The sequence below is a fragment of the Drosophila willistoni genome (assembly GCF_018902025.1).
Source record: "Drosophila willistoni isolate 14030-0811.24 chromosome 2L unlocalized genomic scaffold, UCI_dwil_1.1 Seg168, whole genome shotgun sequence".
NCBI classification, from domain to species: domain Eukaryota; kingdom Metazoa; phylum Arthropoda; class Insecta; order Diptera; family Drosophilidae; genus Drosophila; species Drosophila willistoni.
The window spans coordinates 7,773,228-7,793,330 of record NW_025814047.1 but is presented as its reverse complement, the minus strand read 5'-3'; the positions used below and the strand labels follow the sequence as shown (position 1 = coordinate 7,793,330).

At 36.1% G+C, this 20,103-nt stretch overlaps 4 protein-coding genes across 7 annotated transcripts; 3 read left to right on the top strand and 1 right to left on the bottom strand.

Annotated features, from left to right (window-relative positions):
• Nucleotides 1-989: 989 nt before the first annotated feature.
• Nucleotides 990-3,454, top strand: LOC6652152. Of its 4 annotated transcripts, none has more exons than XM_047009824.1 (4): nucleotides 990-1,286; nucleotides 1,370-1,501; nucleotides 1,576-1,667; nucleotides 1,744-3,454. In XM_047009824.1, the coding sequence occupies exons 2-4, from the start codon at nucleotides 1,444-1,446 to the stop codon at nucleotides 3,424-3,426; spliced, it is 1,833 nt and encodes a 610-aa protein (XP_046865780.1). In that variant the 5' UTR covers nucleotides 990-1,286; nucleotides 1,370-1,443; the 3' UTR covers nucleotides 3,427-3,454. The 4 variants fall into 4 exon arrangements, with proteins under 4 accessions (XP_046865780.1, XP_046865778.1, XP_046865777.1 ...); XM_047009822.1 differs by having other exon boundaries at nucleotides 1,353-1,501; XM_047009821.1 differs by having other exon boundaries at nucleotides 990-1,290; nucleotides 1,353-1,501.
• A 755-nt stretch (nucleotides 3,455-4,209) lies between these two features.
• On the top strand, nucleotides 4,210-6,798 carry LOC124459844. The gene is made up of 4 exons (XM_047009595.1): nucleotides 4,210-4,335; nucleotides 4,834-4,904; nucleotides 4,978-5,069; nucleotides 5,146-6,798. The coding sequence occupies exons 2-4, from the start codon at nucleotides 4,880-4,882 to the stop codon at nucleotides 6,796-6,798; spliced, it is 1,770 nt and encodes a 589-aa protein (XP_046865551.1). The 5' UTR covers nucleotides 4,210-4,335; nucleotides 4,834-4,879.
• Nucleotides 6,799-11,857: 5,059 nt separating this feature from the next.
• On the bottom strand, nucleotides 11,858-14,796 carry LOC6652153 (KH domain-containing, RNA-binding, signal transduction-associated protein 2). The gene is made up of 5 exons (XM_002074865.4): nucleotides 14,039-14,796; nucleotides 13,384-13,975; nucleotides 13,225-13,326; nucleotides 12,704-13,163; nucleotides 11,858-12,087 (listed from the first exon to the last, which is right to left on the bottom strand). The coding sequence occupies exons 1-4, from the start codon at nucleotides 14,304-14,306 to the stop codon at nucleotides 12,839-12,841; spliced, it is 1,287 nt and encodes a 428-aa protein (XP_002074901.3). The 5' UTR covers nucleotides 14,307-14,796; the 3' UTR covers nucleotides 11,858-12,087; nucleotides 12,704-12,838.
• A 1,806-nt stretch (nucleotides 14,797-16,602) lies between these two features.
• LOC6652154 (probable cytochrome P450 301a1, mitochondrial) lies at nucleotides 16,603-19,446 on the top strand. The gene is made up of 7 exons (XM_002074866.3): nucleotides 16,603-17,099; nucleotides 17,634-17,784; nucleotides 17,892-18,004; nucleotides 18,069-18,262; nucleotides 18,324-18,525; nucleotides 18,588-18,753; nucleotides 18,807-19,446. The coding sequence occupies exons 1-7, from the start codon at nucleotides 16,846-16,848 to the stop codon at nucleotides 19,380-19,382; spliced, it is 1,656 nt and encodes a 551-aa protein (XP_002074902.1). The 5' UTR covers nucleotides 16,603-16,845; the 3' UTR covers nucleotides 19,383-19,446.
• The last annotated feature ends 657 nt before the right edge of the window (nucleotides 19,447-20,103 follow it).

Sequence of the window (20,103 nt, the reverse complement as noted above, 5' to 3'; positions counted from 1 at the left end):
TATTTTTGGGGAAAACAAAAAACAAGAACAAATTTGTGTAATTTATGGACGCAACATTATGATAATGTTCGGGGGTGTCACAATTATCGCTTAACGCCTAAGGTAGCAAGCCCAAAAGTATGCTATAAGCAAATGACATTGCATTGCATTGCAATAACATGCACTTAGGGGAACTTAGAAATCCACAATGGGCGCGTTTGCGCCTGTATGTATGTGGGGAAATTATGTTTTACATCGAAAACTATCACAATAGCAACTCCTTCATCCCTTTTTCGTATATCAGCACTTTATCTTACCCATGTTATAGATAAGTAGCTTAAATACCATTTCTAATAAAATAGCTTTCCAAATAGAGGCATGAAGTTGATTTGCAACGACGGACAGACGGACATGATTTTTGATGGACTCCGATTTTTTATTGGGTCGGAAAAGCTTCCTTCTGCCTGCCACATACATTTTGGCGACTTACAAATACCATTTTAACCTTGTGGGTGCGTGGTGTGTGTAATTAACAGGTGCTAGAAGTGAAATATTTAGATATTTTTGGGTCAAAACAATAAGACTAATTGAACATTTTGGGAATTCTGGGCAAATAATTTAAAAGACTTTTTTGATAATCATGATAATCTGCATTCGTCAGAATTTTACATACTGAAGATAGTTAATATAAACATTTTGAATTTTAACAGATATGAAAGCCAATTTAAATCACGGCTATTTTAGTAACAGTAGCAGTCACGTAAATTTGAACTGTGGTTCTTTAAGAACCACTGGTTCCGACCGCCATCCCTGGTTCATATACAGTGAAACCTCGATATAACGAATCTGAGGGGGATCGCAAAATTATTCGTTATATCTATTGATTCGCTATAGGTACTGAAATGTAAAACCTTAGTCCTTTCAAGGGACTTAACAAAAAATTCGTTATATTGGGTTTTTCGTTATAACGAAGTTCGTTATATCGAGGTTTCACTGTATTGGGATTTCGCAACCCTTCTGCGAATGTAAACAATGCAACCGAAGTAATAATTGTGGTTTTTCTACAAGAAAAGAGTAAAAAGGACTTCACAGCTTATTTACAAATATACAATATTGAAGCTTTGGCCCCTTTGTCGGATTCAGATCGTGTAGTCCCCAACGGAAAGCTGGAGCAGAGCCCCAGGCGCTGCCGGCGGCTATACATACATATGTATGAGAGTGTGCGCGAACGATTTAGTAGCAGATTTTTGCAATATTTTGCTTTTTACGAAAGGTGTTTGCATTTAGAAACAGGAGCTAGGCCTCACGTAGGTTGTCTATTGTTGACACTTTCAGTACCTGCAGAACATAATTTACTTTTTAATATATACCAGTTTCAAATTGGATTTAGGTGAATGGGCTATATGATATTGTTGCCATTGGAGCGGTTGGCAGCAGAAAAAGCGAGTATAAATTAAATCAAAGATGCTTTTCATTGAACAAAAAAGTTTTACGCAAATTGACTATGTTGCTGACAATCCTTGTAAGCACTTTTTGGTAACAAAATTAAAAAAAAAGAATACACGACAATTTATATTTGTTTGTTCACCGTTACAGCCAATGGAAACTTTTATTTCATGAATGACTTGTGCTACACAGAGGACGACATGACAGTCCAGGACTTATATCTTTACGACATACCAACAGAGGTAAGTGCATGACCCAGGAAACGATCCTTTTTCAATCCTTATTTTGGTTTTAAATGCCGATTCGAATGTTTTGCAGCTGAAAGAGGAAGACATGCTTGAGCATTTTAATAGATTGGGAAAAGTCGGACGTCTGCAACTCTCTGACAATGATAGATGTAGTCCTGGGCAAACTAATTCGGATTCATCAGGCAGCTTGAAAACACATCAGCAGGAGAAGGAGGTGAAAACTGGACGCGTTTTATTTGACAATCCACTCGATGCAGCCAAAGTGTTGCTTAATGAGACCCATAATGTCAATGGACATCAATTCCATGTCACGGTCAGCCACAGTTGGCTTCAACCCGAAGCCAACGACATTTTGGAGCCATCAAGTAGTCAGCCCGAAGAGTCGCATGTAATGAAGGTTCCTGATGATTGCCTAATCCGAATTCTAAAACTTCTTCCGTTATCCGATCAATTGCGCTTCCTACGATACTGCAGTCGATTTCGAGATGTACTGCATCTGGATACAAGAACATTACACAAGTCAGTCGTAATCGACAATCTTAAGTCTTTATCCGAATGGGATATACGTGACCTTTTTATTATATCTGGACGATCTATTCAAAGCATTGAGTATAACTCTTTTCGGTCGAAAATAGGTTTGGAACGCTTTTTAAATTATTTTGAAAAGAATTGCGTGAATGTAAAGTCTTTGACGATTAGGCGGACTAATCTAACTCCCAAAAATATGTTTAAAATGTTTGCAAACACCGACAATTTGGAGGATTTGGAAATTATCGATTGCATACTGACTGAAGCCAGCTTGTTACCTTTGAAATACATAAAAAAATTAAAAAAGCTTTGTATTTGCTGTTGCGCGCAATTTAATGAAAATGAAGAAATTGCTCAATGCAAGCTGAATGATGGAAGTTTGACGATTTTAAAGTATTTAAAACATTTGAAAACTCTCAACCTGTCCGGAAATGTAGACCTACGTGGCGATCTAGAACTTCCTAGCACCATTGAGACTCTGTGCCTTTCCGAATGCAAAAAAGTGACACCTAATAATTTGATCCAGATGTGCAAGTCTTTAACAAATCTAAAGGAGCTGGACATCAGGAGTATCCCCAATATACCATCTATTTTATATGATTACCTTAACTCAATAGAAACATTTACTTTCGACATTGAAAGGAATACCGAATATAGAAAAATTGCAAGATTGCCTAATATAAAGAGGATTCAAATTGAATATATACACGCCGGTAACGGTTTTGAAAACCTTCTGAATGAGCTTGGTGTCCTTAAGTCCCATCAGATAGAACACTTTGAAATTTCTGAATTGATGGATGTACATAAACCAACGCTCCTCCAAATGGCCAAATTAACTGGATTGAGGAAGCTTTTTTTATATTCTGATGGCATGGACAATAATGTCCTGGAAGAGTTTACAAAGCTTAAGAAACTGGAGAGTCTCTGTTCAATACCTTTCGACTTAATAACCGACACTGCTCTTTTGCGTCTAATAAATGGCTGTCCGAAATTGAGACATTTTAGTCTGATTAACTGCTCCGAGCTGACGGAAAGTCTCGTGCTCTCCATTATCGACAATGTACGACGGCAAATAATCAACAAGCAGAACCAGCGTGAATTGCCTATCTATATTTTTTTGCAGGACATCAAAATTAGAAAATCAATTGAGTCTCATCCAGACGTGGCTGCCGAAAATATAATTAAGCTAGTCTTTGATTCTTATTGTGATTGTTTTTTTGGCTGATTCATAAATATAGGGAAATTAAGATAAATCAAAGTTGTTTGTTTATGTGTATTGTTTTTGTTATCATGCTTAGTAATTGGAGAAAATTAGTGATATAATGATACAATTCGTCTTACGCTGACGTAGTCCGCCGAAACATCGTCCTTCTCAATTTTCACTGCGATCCAAACTTTAATAGCAGACTTTTCAATTTTTATGTAAGAAGGCACTCTGTAACCCACACCTTATTCCTTACCGAAACCATGAGGATCCACGCGAGTATTGCAGGAATAACCATCAGGACCAAGCCATTTCGGCTCACAGGCTCCCATGCAAATCATCTCTGTACTAAAGTGGCCATCAGTGGCGCTTTCAGAAATTGACAGAGATCCATTTCCGTCCGATCTTTATGCTGCAGTCATTGTATATCTCAGATTCAGCCATATCGGAACACTGCATCATTTTGCTCCCTTTTCAAACGATATTTAAGGAAAATAATTGAAAATAAAATAAATAAATAATTGATGAATACCAAATTGAAAAAAACATTTCAAATGTCTGCTTAAACTTAGCGATGTTTGTATTTTTAATATTTTTGGATATTTCATCATACTTTGGTTATTTCATCATCCTCGCTATCGAGCAGATCACGCAAATGCTGAAACAAAAACAAAAAAACTTTTTAAACGCCAGGAACGCAAAGTTCTAAATTCGACTTCCTCAACCAAAAGCTCTATCCCAAGCTTTCACACAATCTTGAAGCATTCTTTAAGAAAGAAATCAGTCTTAAAAAGAACCTTTCCAAGTGAGCATATACTTATGCGTATTATTATTATTGTAAATTCAAGTATGCCCAATCTCCACGAGGTCGAGCAATAATATCGAAATAAATATCTTCAGCCTGTGTTTCTGATTGTTCGCTGACGATATGTGAGTCCTATGTGTATACAAAAACTTCTAGGTCACCAAAGTTAACACAAAAAACCGCAATCTGCTGGCGGCAGTGATAACTCGACGCTGAATCGCCTGAAAATTATATCTAACCCGGTTATTCAGCATTAATGGAATTTTTATACCATACACCCATAAGGTGAAATGGTATTTTAAAGTCGCCAAAATGTATGTAACAGGCAGAAGGAAGCTTTTCCGACCCCATAAAGTATATATATTCTTGATCAGCATCAACAGCCGAGTCGATCTAGCCAAGTCCGTATATCCGTCCGTCTGTCCGTCCTAATAAATGTGAAATATTTGCTTTACTGGTGTATGGTATACTTAAGTCGGCGAGACGACTGGCTTACCTACTTCATTTGGATTATTATAACAAATGGCAGCCGTTTGCTTAGCAAAAAAAAAACACAATCTGTAACAGAAAGGCCTTCATGCATTAAACTAATCTACAAATTAAATTTGATCGAACAATTTCAGAATTGGAAGCATCCTGCCATCCACTTGATGAAACTAAAACTACGAAATGGAATCCTTACAATGCTATCCTCGTAAGTATTTTTGGACACAATACGTAAAAAAAGCAATATAACACCATTCACATTTTTTTGTGTACCTATACAGTCAATGAAAGTTGTGACTTTAAAAATGACTTGTGCTACACAAAGGACCACATTGTAGTCCAGGACTTATATCTGTACGACGTACCAACAGAGGTAAGTGCATGACCCAGGAAACGATCCTTTTTCAATCCTTATTTTGGTTTTAAATGCCGATTCGAATGTTTTGCAGCTGAAAGAGGAAGACATGCTTGAGCATTTCAATAGATTTGGAAAAGTCGGACGTCTGCAACTCTCTGACAATGATAGATGTAGTCCTGGTCAAACTAATTCGGATTCATCAGGCAGCTTGAAAACACATCAGCAGGAGAAGGAGATGAAAACTGGACGCGTTTTATTTGACAATCCACTCGATGCAGCCAAAGTGTTGCTTAATGAGACCCATAATGTCAATGGACATCAATTCCATGTCATGGTCAGCCACAGTTGGCTTCAACCCGAAGCCAACGACATTTTGGAGCCATCAAGTAGTCAGCCCGAAGAGTCGCATGTAATGAAGGTTCCTGATGATTGCCTAATCCGAATTCTAAAACTTCTTCCGTTATCCGATCAATTGCGCTTTCTACGATACTGCAGTCCATTTCGAGATGTACTACATCTGGATACAAGAACATTACACAAGTCAGTCGTAATCAACAAGTATTTATCCGAATGGGATATACGTGACCTGTTTATTATATTTGGACGATATATTCAAAGTATTGAGTATAGCTCTTTTCGGTCGAAAATAGATTTTGAACGCTTTTTAAATTATTTTGAAAAGAATTGCGTGAATGTAAAGTCCATAAAACTGAAAAATACTAAACTATCTTGTAGGAATATGCAAAAAATGCTTTTCGGCTCTGACTGTTTGGAATATCTGGACATTTACGGAGGCAATCTATATAATGACTGTTTGGTAGTTTTAAAGGATTTAAGGAAATTAAAACAGCTGTGCATTCGCGATTGTAATCAACTTAGTGAAGATTTAGAAAAAAGCGAGCTAACTGATGACAGTTTGGCGATATTACAGGATTTAAAAGAACTAAAAATTCTCAACCTTTCCCGTAATCATAAACTTAGAGGTGATCTAAAACTTCCAACCTCCATCGAGACTCTGGATCTTTCCGGTTGTGCAGGAATACTTTCCAGAAATTATATTCGGATCTGCAAGTCTTTACCAAACCTAAAGAAGCTCGACATCAGTGGTAACCGCTACATACCCGTCAATATCTATGATTATCTACTTTCAATAGAAACATTCGCATTTGAGATTGAAAGAGAAACCCCCTATAAGAAAATAGCAAAATTGCCTAATCTCAAAAGAATTTATATAAAGGAAATTAGATCAAGCCACGTGTTTGAAGATCTTCTTAGTGAACTTGTCGCTGAAAAATCGCAGCAATTGGAATACTTTGAAAATGACAGCTGTCTCGAGTATTATACAGAAGAGCTCCTTCAATTAGCAAAGTTAACCGGATTGCGGGAACTTCATTTTTATGGCGAGGATAACATTGACGATGATATTCTGGAAAAGTTTTCCAACTTTAAGGAGCTGGAGGTCATTTCTTTTGAGGGTGGTTATCCAATTAGCAATGCCGCCATTTTACGTCTAATTGCTGGCTGCCCAAAGTTGAGGAATTTAAGATTTCAGGAATGCCTAGACCTGACGGAAGATTTAGTACACAGAATTATTGAAGACGTGGAACGTGAAATTGAGAAAAAGGTGAACCAGCGTCAATTGCCTATCGATATTTATCTGAAGTCCTGCAAAATTAGAAAGTCCATCAATACTCATCCTGACGTAGTTAATAATAATATACTTAAGACTGTCATTAAAAATTGATAAATTAATTTATAATTTAATTGTAATTTAGTTTATATCCAATCACGCATTTAAATTTGTTTCGGGTCCTCGCAATTAGTGTGATTATTCCTTTATGTTATGGAAAGAAAGACTCTGAGAGGAATAGGTAATTAAGGTGTTTAAGTCTAAAGGAAACTATAAAAAAGGGGGGACCGAATGACACGCGACACGCTGTCCATACGCCCGTCCGTCATAAGTTATATGAGAAAAATTGGTGTGGGAGTTGGAGTATCCCTATGAAATTCACTAATATGATAGTTTGTTATATAAAACACCAGATCCCGAAATTTCAATCAGATCGGATAAATACGACACAAGTTACAGTAAATATAAATCGGCTCGGCTCAAACGCTGCTTCCCTAACTTTGATATTTGTCTTATATTTATTGTTGTACACATATAAAGTTAGTGAGTAGTTTGTTTTAACTTTTTTTTGGTTGGTTTTTTATTCCAGGTTCTGAAGACTGAATTTTTACATTTACCAACGGCTCTCTCATTCCCGAATTTTATTCCATTGTAAATAGGTCTAACCGAACTATCTCTTTTGGATAACGTGGAATGGGTTTGGATTTTATAAGTATCGTGATTTGGAATGTGTCGTCAACACATCAAAAGGTTGAAGGTTTAACATCCATTTCCTACTTAACTTTTGTTTTCCAGCCAGGCAAAACGTTGTAAAAGTTTCATGCCTTGTAGTTATTTTTGAAATTGTCACTTGTGCAATTATTTGTGAGAATTAGTAAGTGATATTTGATAACATTAATGGCTGCTTCCATGGAATGGGTTCACGTCCTGAGCTTCCCTCACTATGGGCAGAAGGGTTTAGCTGACGGTGACATTTATTGTTGCGATATATTATTTTTAGCTTTGTTTATTTAACATCGATTGGAGTTGCTGGTGGCTATGGCTTTGGTCCGTAAGGTCTGCATGGTGCATTAATAAAAAATAGCTAAAAACACTAGAAAAAGGGTAGAAAGACAATATCCCTTATTTGATTTACTTTTAAATTATGAATAAACAGATGGAAACTTTGGCTTATATTGTAACTTGGAGGGGAATCGGGTTCAGGGATGTATTATTTTGGAATTTATTCGTTTAAAAATGATTAAGACGTGTTGTATCTTTCGACATGTAAAAGCTGAGTTTAAAGATGTGTAGGGTCCCATTTCTAACCTGTTTGGCAATGACGCCTACGCAAATAGAATTGAAGAATTATTTTATGAATTAGTGACGTATCCGCTAATCTAAGCCCGTAAAATATTTTATTTGGAAATGGTTGATTGAATAGAAAACTACTTGCATTTCTCGAGGCTTTTTATCTACTTATCTAACTTAACAAAAACGGCTAGTGAAAACTTGGATGGAAGGGCAATCATACTAAAACTATGACCAAGACTAAGGGTAAGACTGATTGAAGAAAGCGGCTGGGACTTACATAGATGATTCTGGTTCTGAGCATCAACGGTAGAGTTTATGGCCAAATTTGTTTATGTTTGGATAAAAAAGTTTGTTATAGGCGAACCTTGATTTATGTAAATAGTTTAAGGATATGCATGTATAATTATAATTATTGATAAATTGTAACCAATAAAATAATTTCAATTAAAAATTTGTTTTCAATACAAGGGATACTATAAAAGTGATGAGATATTTTCACCCGATTTAAGAGCTTAAAGAATAATAAAAGGTTCTATTATTGTGGGTAAGTCACGGTTGAAGGACCGTTTTAACAAAAAGTGTCGTAGGAACGATCGGTCGATACTCTTGTTTTTTTTTTATTAAGTTTCCCATTGAAACAATTTCTAAAAAGTAAACCCATTTCGTTTGTTAGTAACTCTAATTATTCATTTAGACCAGGCTTAGTGTTGTAAACTTGAGTTAACCCTATGTTGTCTGCCCCAACCTATTTTGACTTTGAACGCGATTTTAACATATGTATTTATACTAGAACAATTCACTTCCTAAAAGCTGGTCAATCAAATAAAACTACAAATTTCAATAAAGAAAGGAAACAATTATTTCTTTGTCATTTTAAGCTGCTCATGTGGCTCATTACTTATCAAAACAAAGCAATTTTAAAGTTTTAGAAAAAAGAAAGATTGGTTTGTAACTATGTTTATCGTTTAGGTCTCCGAAACAAAATCCGACCCACAATTGGACAATCTCACTCTGAAATGAGTTCCATGCATCTTGATCATACAAAAAAGGTAAAGAAATTAAGTGAGAGGGCGGAGTGGTGCGTGAGTAAACTGCAGGCGTCATGTAAGAGTTCGATTCCCCTGGCATTTCGGACACTTGAAATCTTTTTTGGTGGACAAGGAACTTTTGATGCCTGACTGAAGAAAGAATGAAGAAAAGAGAGCTACATTAGTTTTTGTAATATATTGATTTATTTTTATGGTATTTTGTTATTTAATTTTACATATAATATAATTAATGAGAATATCTCAATCGCAATACGTTTTATTTCTTTGAATTTGTTTGTTACTTTTTGTAAGTATATATAGGTTGATTTATTGAATTTATATTTTGCTTTTTATTTTATTGTAGTTTAGGGCGGGGACATTTTATTTTGAATATTTGTTTGTTTTGTGTTTATTTTTTTTTGTTTTAATTTAATTTTGTTGTTGTTGTTATGCATAAATTGTATTCGGTTTAATAACAATAATTAATACAATAAATATTTGTTTCCTTCACATTAATTTTGGGGTTGTGTTTTGTTTTCATGGTTTGTTTCGTTTATTATTTTGTAATTTGTTTTAAAAACTCGCTTTTAATTGTTTGCAACAATTTAACGTTCACAAGGTATTAAGTAAATGTTTCTTTAGTTTTGCTTTTAATGCAACAATTGTTCATTTTTAGATTCATTTTCTTTTGGACAAAATACTATTTAGTTGTATCAAGTGTTGTCACTTATTATTTTTTAGAAATGAGAATTAAATATAATTAGGCGTAAATTATCTTTTAGATAACTTTTCAAAACATTTGGCACTCCTTTTAAAAACTAAATCTCTATATAGAATATAGTCCAATCGTCCATTCAAATCAAATTCGATATTGTTTAAATAGTAAATATATATAAAGTTGGTAGATACAATCTGGGGGAAGGGGACAAAAGTAAAGTAATTTGAGCTCTTTGACTTTTGGATCGCATAATTTTACTTTTGTTTTTCTTCTTTTTTTTTGGCATATTTTGAATCGAATTGAATATTATTTTCGAATGGAATAAGTACATATATTTGCTTATGCTTATTATTATAGATTCTGTTTTGAATTAAGTATTATCATTGTTACTGTTAGTTGGCTTGATTTAGTATTTATATTGTTATTGTTTATCATGCTTGTGTCGATAAAGTAATCATTTGCAGCAATATCCACAATTTTGGGCAATAATTCACAATAAACATTGCATAAACATATATGAATATATGTAATTATATTATTTTTACGATTTTTATATAAATATGTATTTTTAATATATTTGTTGCTTTGTTTAATTATCAGATTAATATCAATATTAATTTGTTTAAAGTGTCATAGTATTTGTAATTTTTAATTGGTTTGTTTTCACGTTCGTCTTGTTTAACATAAGCATTAGGCTTAATATTATTATAATTTTATGGTTATTCCCTTTAAATCTTTTGTGTAAATATTATATTTTTTTATATGTTTACGATTTAATACATGCGTATATAAATAAAATTATGTTTTCAAATATGACCAATCATATACATGTTTATCTATATATGTATATATAGTTGGCTTAAGTAAATCTCATAGATTTCTTGCTCTTCTCTTCTCTGCTCATCCCTTTACTGTTCGACCTCTATGTTTTCCTTATCTTCTACTGTTTGATGTTAGTTGTATTTTTTGTTTTGTTTATTCGTTAATTTGTTATTCAATTTATTTATGTTATAGGTTTAGTTGAAAATATCTTGTTTCCAACTTTAAGTTGGATGTTTATCTATTAACGCTTTGTTGTATGTCGTGTAGGTCTTTCGTCTAGATTTCAATAATTTGTTGTTCAATTATTCAGGCTCTTTGAGAATATCTTAAAGATGTTTTTTGTTTTCCTTTGTTTTGTGTGTAAATATATGTATATATATATATATATGTAAGTAGGTATATAAAATCCTCTTGACACAATGGTTGCTGTTGTCGGCGTCTGTCCATATCCTGGGCCAACGCAAAAGTAAAAGTTTCAATATTTGTTTTGTAGATCTTCCTCTCTTCTTCAACTCCTTTCAACGTTCTCATCCTTGCACTCCATTAAATATGTATATTTATGTATAAGAGTATATATAATATATCTATTTATATATACATTGTTATGTGTAAATATTTCTCCCATCTATTCTCTTCCTATGAAAAGTGTTTGTAATGTTGTTGTTGTGGTTGTTTTTGATGTATGATTTTTCGTATTGGTTGTATCAGAAAAACTGCACTGGCAAGTACGGAAATGTAGTACCAATATGAAGCGAAGGATTAGCAGGTCTGTAAAAGAATGTTATGTTTAGAAGAAATATGTCAATTAGTGTGCGAGTGTGACCGGAAATACTTGTTGTATATGTGGATGTGGGGATTAATGTACTTAAACGTATATATGTATATATACTCTCAACTTTCTTTGTGTAGGTGTGTGATTCGAGAGAAAGTTTAGGCTTTACCGTAATTTATTGATTACGTCTAGTGTTTACTAGTCGGACAAGTATTAGTGGATTATTTTTTCACTATTCCTGTCCGTTAGTTCACATTAATGAATTTGTATTAACTATTTGATATGATTAACCGAAAATTTAATCGAAGCGAGATCTAAACTAAAGTTGAGGATTTGTCAATTTGAGATTACAAGATTTTAGGATAACTTTCTAGGTCTTAGGCAATATTTATACTGCACTGTTAAAGTAATTTTTGATTTATTTGAATTTTAGCCATATGTATTTAGTTTCGTTTTTAGAAGCCTTTAGTATGGAAGTGTGGAGGAGGAAAGATGATGAGGGATTTAGAGATTGGTGTGTTTGAAATTGGTTAATACCTGTTACTGTTTGTACTGGCTAAAGTGTGATTGTTGTTCTTGTTGTTGTTGGTATTTATCTTTTGCCTTTCAATTTGGTTGATTGTATACGAAGATATTGAAAATGTTGTCATGGTCATATCATTAAAGTTGTTGTTATTGCAATTATTATTGTAATTGTGGGTGGTTGATAGCTGCTGCGGTGGGAGAATTTGTTTTTGCTGTAGTGGATGCTCTTGTTGTAGTGGATTTTGCTGTAAAACACATTAAAAACAAATCATATATAATTGTATTTGAATCTTTCAAAAAAGTATCCAAAATTAGATTATACTTTTAAGATTTTAAAACAATATCTTTGACTATTATTAATATACATAGTCTTACTAATTGTTACCCCATTGACATTTATTGTACGAATCCAATGTTTTTAGTTCCCATTAGTCAATATTATCATCAAACATATGAATCGTATGAAAAAAATTAAGTTGAATACATACATAACCCAAGATCGGCTAGGTTGCATTAAATTTATGATGAACCATCAAAAATTCGATGTTTATTAGGTTCTGGACTTGCAATTTTATTGCATATTGAGTCGAACGACTTTCGGAAGCAAAATACCATATCTTGAATTCATCACTAATCAGATTCTGTGGAATATCAGGATTTCTATGAATGGTAAAAAAACTGAAGGCCTTCGATTTTTTATCCTTAGAGATAGCTGAATAGCTTATTGACTTCCAACTTTTTGTCCTAATAATTAAAGATATCGCAATATTTTGCTCTAAATATATCTTCCATTGCTCTTAAGTGGTTTTTGTAAGGCAATAGGTGAATTGTGTTTATGTTGAATGTTGTTATTTTTACTACCTTGTAATTGCCATTGGCTTGATGGATGTAATTGGTATTAACATTCTTGCTGCTGCCATTGTGGTGGTGGCTATCGTTTGCTTTGTGGGTTTGACCACGACCTTCGTGGGCACTTTTGCTGGGCTCCAGCAAGTTTCACCTATTAGCGTGAGTGCGATTGTGACTGGGATTCAGGCCAGAGGCATTGCCCACACCAACACCACCGCCTGAACCATTTGGGTTCGATTGTGAGCCAATGCCAGCTGTCGCATAGTTGGGTGAATGTTGGTAATATTCCCTACGACCATAATCTGGATCATATTCGGCTCCGTCATAGTGACGCCCCAGACCGCCGCCTTGATTGGTTAGGTTGCCAACACCGCCCAAAATGCCCGTTGGTGGACCATGGCCATGAGATGCTGCATAGGAGTAGCCATCGTAGGGTTGGTGCTGATCATAGGGCGACCCATCATCGTAGCGTCTGCAGTGTGAATGGAAAATAAGTTAAGTGTGATATTACTGCGTCTAGCATATACACTCACCCATATGTCTCATCCATGGCCGTTCGAGCTTTTTCTAATATGGACATGACCTTTTGCTTGGGTGCCAGGACATTTTTACTGAATGATGTTGCTTGATTACCTCTAAAGGAAAGCAAACCCAGTTAAAAATTTACTGATAATATTAATACTTTGATTTACCTATAACTGTGATGAGTGGAATTTTTTGGACCACTTCCAGCGCCAGCTCCGGCTGCAGCAACGGCACCCATACTACTAGCGCCACCTCCAATCCCGGAAATATGTTGCACCTTCTTAAATCCTTGCTTAACTTCATTATCGTTTAGCGAAGTGTTGTCCATTAGTTCCCGCAACTGCTCCTGCCGTATAATATCGTTGCTGTCGGGTATTAGATATTTTCGTAACTCTGCCATGGCGTAGGCAATGCGAGCATATGCCTCTGCGGGCGGTGCTATTGTCGATATCTCCACATGAAGGTCACTATTCAAATGGGCATACTTGGGATCTTTGGAGCTGCGCAGCTCCTCCTCTTTTATGCGATCTCGCATAGAATTTCTACCCAATACGGTCATCTTGCAGAGAGTCTCCTCTTGCAGCCTCCTCAACGAGTTACCCTTTGGTCCCAGCAATTTGCCGACAAAATTAAATTTCGGATGTTCTCGAATGGGCACCAGGACACGTTGGGAAATGCGTAAAGGCTTCTCTCGATAAATATCGGCATATTTTTGGTCCCTCGATGGTATCTTTCCGGTGGTCTGGACTTTCTCAATCTCTACAGAGAATAAAAATTTGTGTCAAAATAAGTAACAAGTACAGAATTAAGGACTAGACTCACCGCCTTCAATAAGCTTCTCAGCAATTGGGAATTTCCTATCCATGCGATTTCTTTCAGCCATGCAATCCCGTATGTACTCATTGGCCTTCTCATTTATTTGAGCATTACTAGCATCAGCGCCTCCACCGCTAACGCCATGGTGATCGTGTCCCGAACTATCGCCATTGTGTGGTCCACTAGTGCCTTTTCGTGGCTTATAGTCTTGATCCTGGTCCTCAATGGGAGCATAGGTTGAAAAATCACCATTGCCATCATATTTATCGGTCATGATGCCGAAGCGGGAGTTCCGTTTATTTTGTTTTGGGTTCGCTAGAAGCAGCTGGAGTAAAAGTGAATAGATTCAAGTAACAGGGATGACAGTTAACCCCTTTTTAATCTCACTTCCTTTTTTTTTGTATTAAATTAAATTGCAACCCACACATACACACTCGCATACACGTCTCTTTAACTCTCTTTCCCACACATGTATGTATGCACATACCCACTCATTAAGAGAGAGAGAAAGGGTACGAAACAACCACCGATTAATTGAAACCGGTAAATTTCTTTATTTATATTTCGCATTCAATTATTCATTCACTTTTAGTTTATTTCAATTTTCATTCCGCCTCAGTGGTCATCCTCCACAATCACCACATCTCGCCCTTCGTTTTTGTATATCGGTCTTGCTGTTGCACTTTCACTTTTCAATGGGTAGGCAATTTTCACCTATTTTTTCTGTATGTCTGATAGTGTGTGTGTGTATGTGTAACCACAATGCAAGTTGCAACAAATTACAATTACAATTGCTTAGCATAAAAAGAAAATAAAGTTTAAATTTATTATTAAATGTTCTTACTGCCGTTAATATATGTATGTCTCTAATGCACTTTTGTTTGTTGCAACTTAAACTATAATTATGGGCACTAGAGCTGAAGAAACATCGATATACACATTCATGTTATCGATGATTCCGTAAAATGTAAAACATCGATTGGTAGCATGGCGCCAGAATTAACAGTCTCAGAAAAGAGTGTCGACTCTGTTAGTTTCCCAGCAGTTCATTTTTCTTTTTTTTTCATTTATTTTCTGTTCAAAAGCTATAAAATAATGGATTAAATTGAATGTTTATCATAGCTGAATGATACGACTGCACAAAATTGAATTTCCGATAATCTGGTTTCATTAAGGACTCTCGTCAACCATCCTAGAGCAATACGTTAAGGAAATCTATTGATCAGTACCCGATAGTGCAACCTAGAACCTAAGAAACACAATGGTCAAAGCGATCCGGAAAGCTTTGGTATCCTTAATGTACGGGAGAATTGGGTTATTTCAGTTCAGGGCAAATTTTTTTTTTATTTTAAATTCAGTTTACCTGTTGGATAATTTGGCAATGGACTATCCTAATTGAAATCGGTTGGATTTAACTAAGTTGAGAAGCATCCTATAAAGACTCACCCGAAAGTAACAATGACAAAAATGAAGGCTTTACGCCAACTATGCATGTTTTTAAAATTTAAATTATAGACGTAGTCGTACAATGCCCAGTACGACAAGTGGCCCATATGATACCAGGCCCGGGACTATAAAGTACCACTCAAATTTGTTGGTAAGCCAAAAGATGAAGCCCCTTTTTTGTATTAGCATTCTCCTTCTCCTTAATAACCGTCCCTGCTGATCCTGTTAAAAATCTCAAGCTGAACTTGGCTTCGAATCCGATTCTAAAGTCACCTTATCCAGCTATCCGAAAGCAGTCTCAACCAACTATAACAACTGCTTTTAAATGTAATCTAATTAAATGATGAATGTTTACAACTCATATGTATAAAAGTGTACATAATAAATATTGTTGTTGTCAAAAACGGATCTAGGAAATAATTTCGAGAGAAGTCCAATCAACAAAATCGAACTAAACCAAACATAAATTAAGAAATGTCCGGAAATGCACGGACTCTTAAGAGGGGCCCCCTCTACCACCCCCCTGCATCCTTCTTATTTGTAATAGCCTAGCCTAATCGCCCACCATAATTTCGTCTGAAATTATTACTAATATTATGCTTATTGTAAGTTCTACAATTAAACACTACAGGATATCAATCCTAAAGACATCCTCACTGGCGCAAGTGAGAGATCTATTGAGATCAAATAGGAGTAAAGATTAATTTGATCAGTTCATTCATTCACTAGATTCACTAGAGATTCAGATTCACTAGAGAAAATTCTATTTACACCAATCATTTTGATTCAAACATCAACTAAAAATTCAAGTTCAATTCACTTAGATTTATGCCTTATAAGCTTAAATACTAGTTGATTTTTTTGTATTCCTTTTCAGGGACAATGACACCCAAATAGACTTTTGATTTGACTATCCCCTTTCCGTTGCCAAACAATGTTTTTGGTTAAATTCAATTGACAATTGTGTTTAACAAATGATCATTGAGGATATAAGTGTTTGACAAGAACAAACAAAGAGCTTTCATGAGCCAGTTTTACAAGCTCATTTGAAAGCTTAACACACACTCGACTTGACTTGGCAATCTGATTGGAATCCCCAACATTTGAAACTTAAGCTCCAACTAGTCTCCATCAGTCAGCCGCAGAGTGTGGACCTTAATTTTTGGGGCAAGCGGTGGCCGGTTTTTCATATTATTCTCCAAGTTGTCGTTTGGATGCAGTCATTAACAGACTAGCTGTAGTGCGCTCTCCATTTCTCTTTTCGCTCGGCTCAAAGAAAAAACATCAAGACAATTGGAAATCGAAAATCAGTGAAATCTGATTTGAATTTTAATCAGTTTGCCTTTTGTAATTCCACACAAAACGAAATGAACAAATTTCCGTCAAAGGTTTGGCAGGTTACAACCTCAACCTCAAGCAGCACAGTCGTCAACCTAAGGAGAAAAGTGGCGACACATAATCGCAAAAATTCAACAGAAGCAGCAGCAGCGGCAGCATGTCCACATTTGCTAGGCACCGACGGTGGGGAGGGAGTATCCAGCACTAGGGAGTGGCAAAACGCCTTGCCCTACAATGAAATACCAGGACCAAAACCCTTGCCCATCTTGGGGAACACCTGGCGGTGAGTAAACAAAAGACTTAAGCAACGAACTGGCGAATCGCCCGGATAACATTTACTTGACCCACTTATGCTTGGACGCTCAATTGAAGATTCAATTGGAATTTATGGCAGTGAGAGCGAAAATAGATTCCATCATTTCACCAACCAAAACGAAACTGGTTTTCTGTCGGTTCTCATTGATATTCACTAAATAGTAAAACTGATTCTTGTTGGTCGTTTATAACTTTAATCACAATTTACACCTCCTCCTATTAGTTTTGATAATCATAGACATTTCGGTTTCCCTTCATCTGCCATCAAATGGTTTCCAACAAAGACACGATCGATGACCACAACGTAAGCCATTTGTGGCACGTCATCTTGTTCATTAGCGTTCAATTAGCTGACTATTTTCAAGGTCGTCTATTTAGACATGTGGTGTGACTTTTTGATGCAGATTAAACAAAACAAAATTTTTGCATTTTATATTTTTTTTTGGTTTTTTGTTGTGGAATTTTGAGTAAAACTTTTACTTTCTTCAATCTAATACGCTAGTTTGATGCCAATAATTGGACAATATACCATATCGGATGTAGCCAAAATTTCATCACTACTCCATGAACGTTATGGAAGAATTGTGCGTTTTAGTGGGCTAATTGGGCGTCCAGATCTGTTGTTTATCTACGATGCCGATGAAATTGAAAAGGTAAGCAAGAAAAAAAAACCTGTAGCCTTTACGCATGGTTGACTGCATTCACGACGGCGCAGAAACTTAAAGCAAATTACTGTAATTACCATATCACAAATTTTCAGTGCTATCGCAGTGAAGGTCCCACACCTTTCCGACCATCGATGCCCAGTCTGGTGAAGTACAAGAGTGAGGTGCGCAAGGACTTCTTTGGCGAGCTGGGCGGCGTTGTGGGAGTGTAAGTGGAATGAGTGAACACGATTCAGACATGGATATCCGTATTGAAAATAACATTTTTGCAGTCATGGTGAACCTTGGCGCCAGTTCCGCTCGCGTGTACAGAAACCTGTGCTGCAGCTATCGACAGTCCGACGGTATTTACAACCATTGGAGGTCATTACCGAGGATTTCCTTACTCGTTGTGAACAGCTGTTGGATGAGAAGCAAGAGTTGCCCGAAGATTTTGACAATGAAATACACAAATGGTCCTTGGAATGTGAGTCATTAGAGTTGAAATCATTTTAGATTGTAAATTTTTCAATGGTCTCTTCTTCTAGGCATTGGCCGTGTGGCCTTGGACACCCGACTTGGGTGCCTGGAGTCTAACCTACGGCCGGACTCGGAGCCGCAACAAATCATCGATGCTGCCAAATTTGCATTACGCAATGTGGCCACATTAGAGTTGAAAGCTCCGTTTTGGCGTTACTTCCCAACGCCCATATGGACACGCTATGTGAAGAACATGGATTTCTTTGTGGGGTAAACTGCAATTGGGTCCGCAAACCTTGATAGTTGTTTGTTAATAAACTAGTTCCTTGTAGGGTCTGCATGAAGTACATCGAAAGTGCCACGCAGCGTTTGAAAAATGAAGATTCTAGCCAACGTGTTGGCGAACCATCTTTGGTGGAGAAGGTGATCATGTCTGAGAAGGATGAAAAAATAGCTACAATAATGGCTCTCGATTTGATTTTAGTTGGCATAGATACTGTAAGATATTAAGTTCATAATCATGTCATATACTAAGTAGTTTGTTCTTTCAGATTTCGATGGCTGTCTGTTCGATGCTCTATCAATTGGCCACAAGGCCTGTGGAGCAGGAGAAAGTACATCAAGAACTGAAACGCTTACTGCCAGATGAAAAAACACCTCTAACCATTCCTTTGCTAGACCAAATGCATTATCTAAAGGCTTTTATCAAGGAGGTGTTCCGCATGTACAGCACTGTGATTGGCAACGGCCGAACTTTGCAGGAAGACAGCGTGATATGTGGTTATCAAGTTCCCAAGGGTATTCAAGCTGTCTTCCCCACCATTGTCACTGGCAACATGGAAGAGTATGTCACAGATGCAGCCACATTTAAGCCTGAACGCTGGCTGAAGCCACAGCATGGTGGGGATCCTGATCCAGGCAAACTGCATCCCTTTGCCTCTCTCCCCTATGGCTATGGAGCGCGCATGTGCTTGGGCCGACGATTTGCTGACCTGGAAATGCAAATCCTGCTGGCGAAACTGTTGCGCAACTACAGATTGGAATACAATCACAAGCCCCTGGACTATGCAGTGACCTTTATGTATGCTCCCGAAGGGCCGCTTCGTTTTAAAATGACTCGCATTTAAAATTTTTCTAGTCAATAAGTAATCGTTTTTTAGAAATATACATATTTTGTTTTTAATCAACATATCAAACTCTACCTACTTCTCTACCTAACATTAATATGTATAGCATAGCTATTTCCCTTTGATTTCGATAAGTAATATATTTACTTACATCTTGGCTCTCTGCTTTTCATACTATTATTCATTGGTGTGTGTGCTTATGTTTGCTGACGATGTCAAACTTATAGAGAAATGGACTCATTTAGTCGACTAGAAGCTGATCTTAAACACTACTAAATGTAAGGTAATGCCTTTTCATCGTAACTCTCCTCAATTCAAAACAATAGTCTCTTAGAATGTCTTTATAGTATGAATGATTTGGGCTTACTCATGGATCATAAATTAACTTTTAACACACATATTTTCAAAACGATCGCAAAGGCCATGGGTGTTTTCGGTTTCATTAGAAGATGGCCAGAAGAATTCGACGATCCATATACAACTTAAATTCCCATTACTGCCCTTGTCCGTCCTATTTTGGTCACCTCAATATGAGTCGCACCAGACTAGACTTACTATAAGTCCATCCAAAAGTAGTTCTTCCTTTTTGCTCTTCGTGACTTTAGCTGGGATCGTGATGTCAATTTGCCATCGTAATCTAGACTTTCTTTCTATATTACATATCAGGAAATAACTAACTATATTAACTCTAAAATTATATTCTTTTGATACTTTAATATCA

What these genes read in the sequence shown, in the direction of transcription:
- LOC6652152 (XM_047009824.1), top strand. Translation starts at nt 1,444, where the DNA reads ATGCTTTTCATTGAACAAAAAAGTTTTACGCAAATTGACTATGTTGCT. An exon ending in CTATGTTGCTGACAATCCTT is followed by an intron (nt 1,502 to 1,575) that starts GTAAGCACTTTT and finishes TCACCGTTACAG; the next exon opens with CCAATGGAAACTTTTATTTC. An exon ending in TTTACGACATACCAACAGAG is followed by an intron (nt 1,668 to 1,743) that starts GTAAGTGCATGA and finishes AATGTTTTGCAG; the next exon opens with CTGAAAGAGGAAGACATGCT.
- LOC124459844 (XM_047009595.1), top strand. Translation starts at nt 4,880, where the DNA reads ATGGAATCCTTACAATGCTATCCTC. An exon ending in ATCCTTACAATGCTATCCTC is followed by an intron (nt 4,905 to 4,977) that starts GTAAGTATTTTT and finishes GTACCTATACAG; the next exon opens with TCAATGAAAGTTGTGACTTT. An exon ending in TGTACGACGTACCAACAGAG is followed by an intron (nt 5,070 to 5,145) that starts GTAAGTGCATGA and finishes AATGTTTTGCAG; the next exon opens with CTGAAAGAGGAAGACATGCT.
- LOC6652154 (XM_002074866.3), top strand. Translation starts at nt 16,846, where the DNA reads ATGAACAAATTTCCGTCAAAGGTTTGGCAGGTTACAACCTCAACCTCA. An exon ending in CTGGGCGGCGTTGTGGGAGT is followed by an intron (nt 18,005 to 18,068) that starts GTAAGTGGAATG and finishes ACATTTTTGCAG; the next exon opens with TCATGGTGAACCTTGGCGCC. An exon ending in TTTTAGTTGGCATAGATACT is followed by an intron (nt 18,754 to 18,806) that starts GTAAGATATTAA and finishes TTGTTCTTTCAG; the next exon opens with ATTTCGATGGCTGTCTGTTC.
- LOC6652153 (XM_002074865.4), bottom strand. Translation starts at nt 14,306, where the DNA reads ATGACCGATAAATATGATGGCAATGGTGATTTTTCAACCTATGCTCCC. An exon ending in TGAGAAGCTTATTGAAGGCG is followed by an intron (nt 13,976 to 14,038) that starts GTGAGTCTAGTC and finishes TATTCTCTGTAG; the next exon opens with AGATTGAGAAAGTCCAGACC. An exon ending in TCCACTCATCACAGTTATAG is followed by an intron (nt 13,327 to 13,383) that starts GTAAATCAAAGT and finishes GCTTTCCTTTAG; the next exon opens with AGGTAATCAAGCAACATCAT.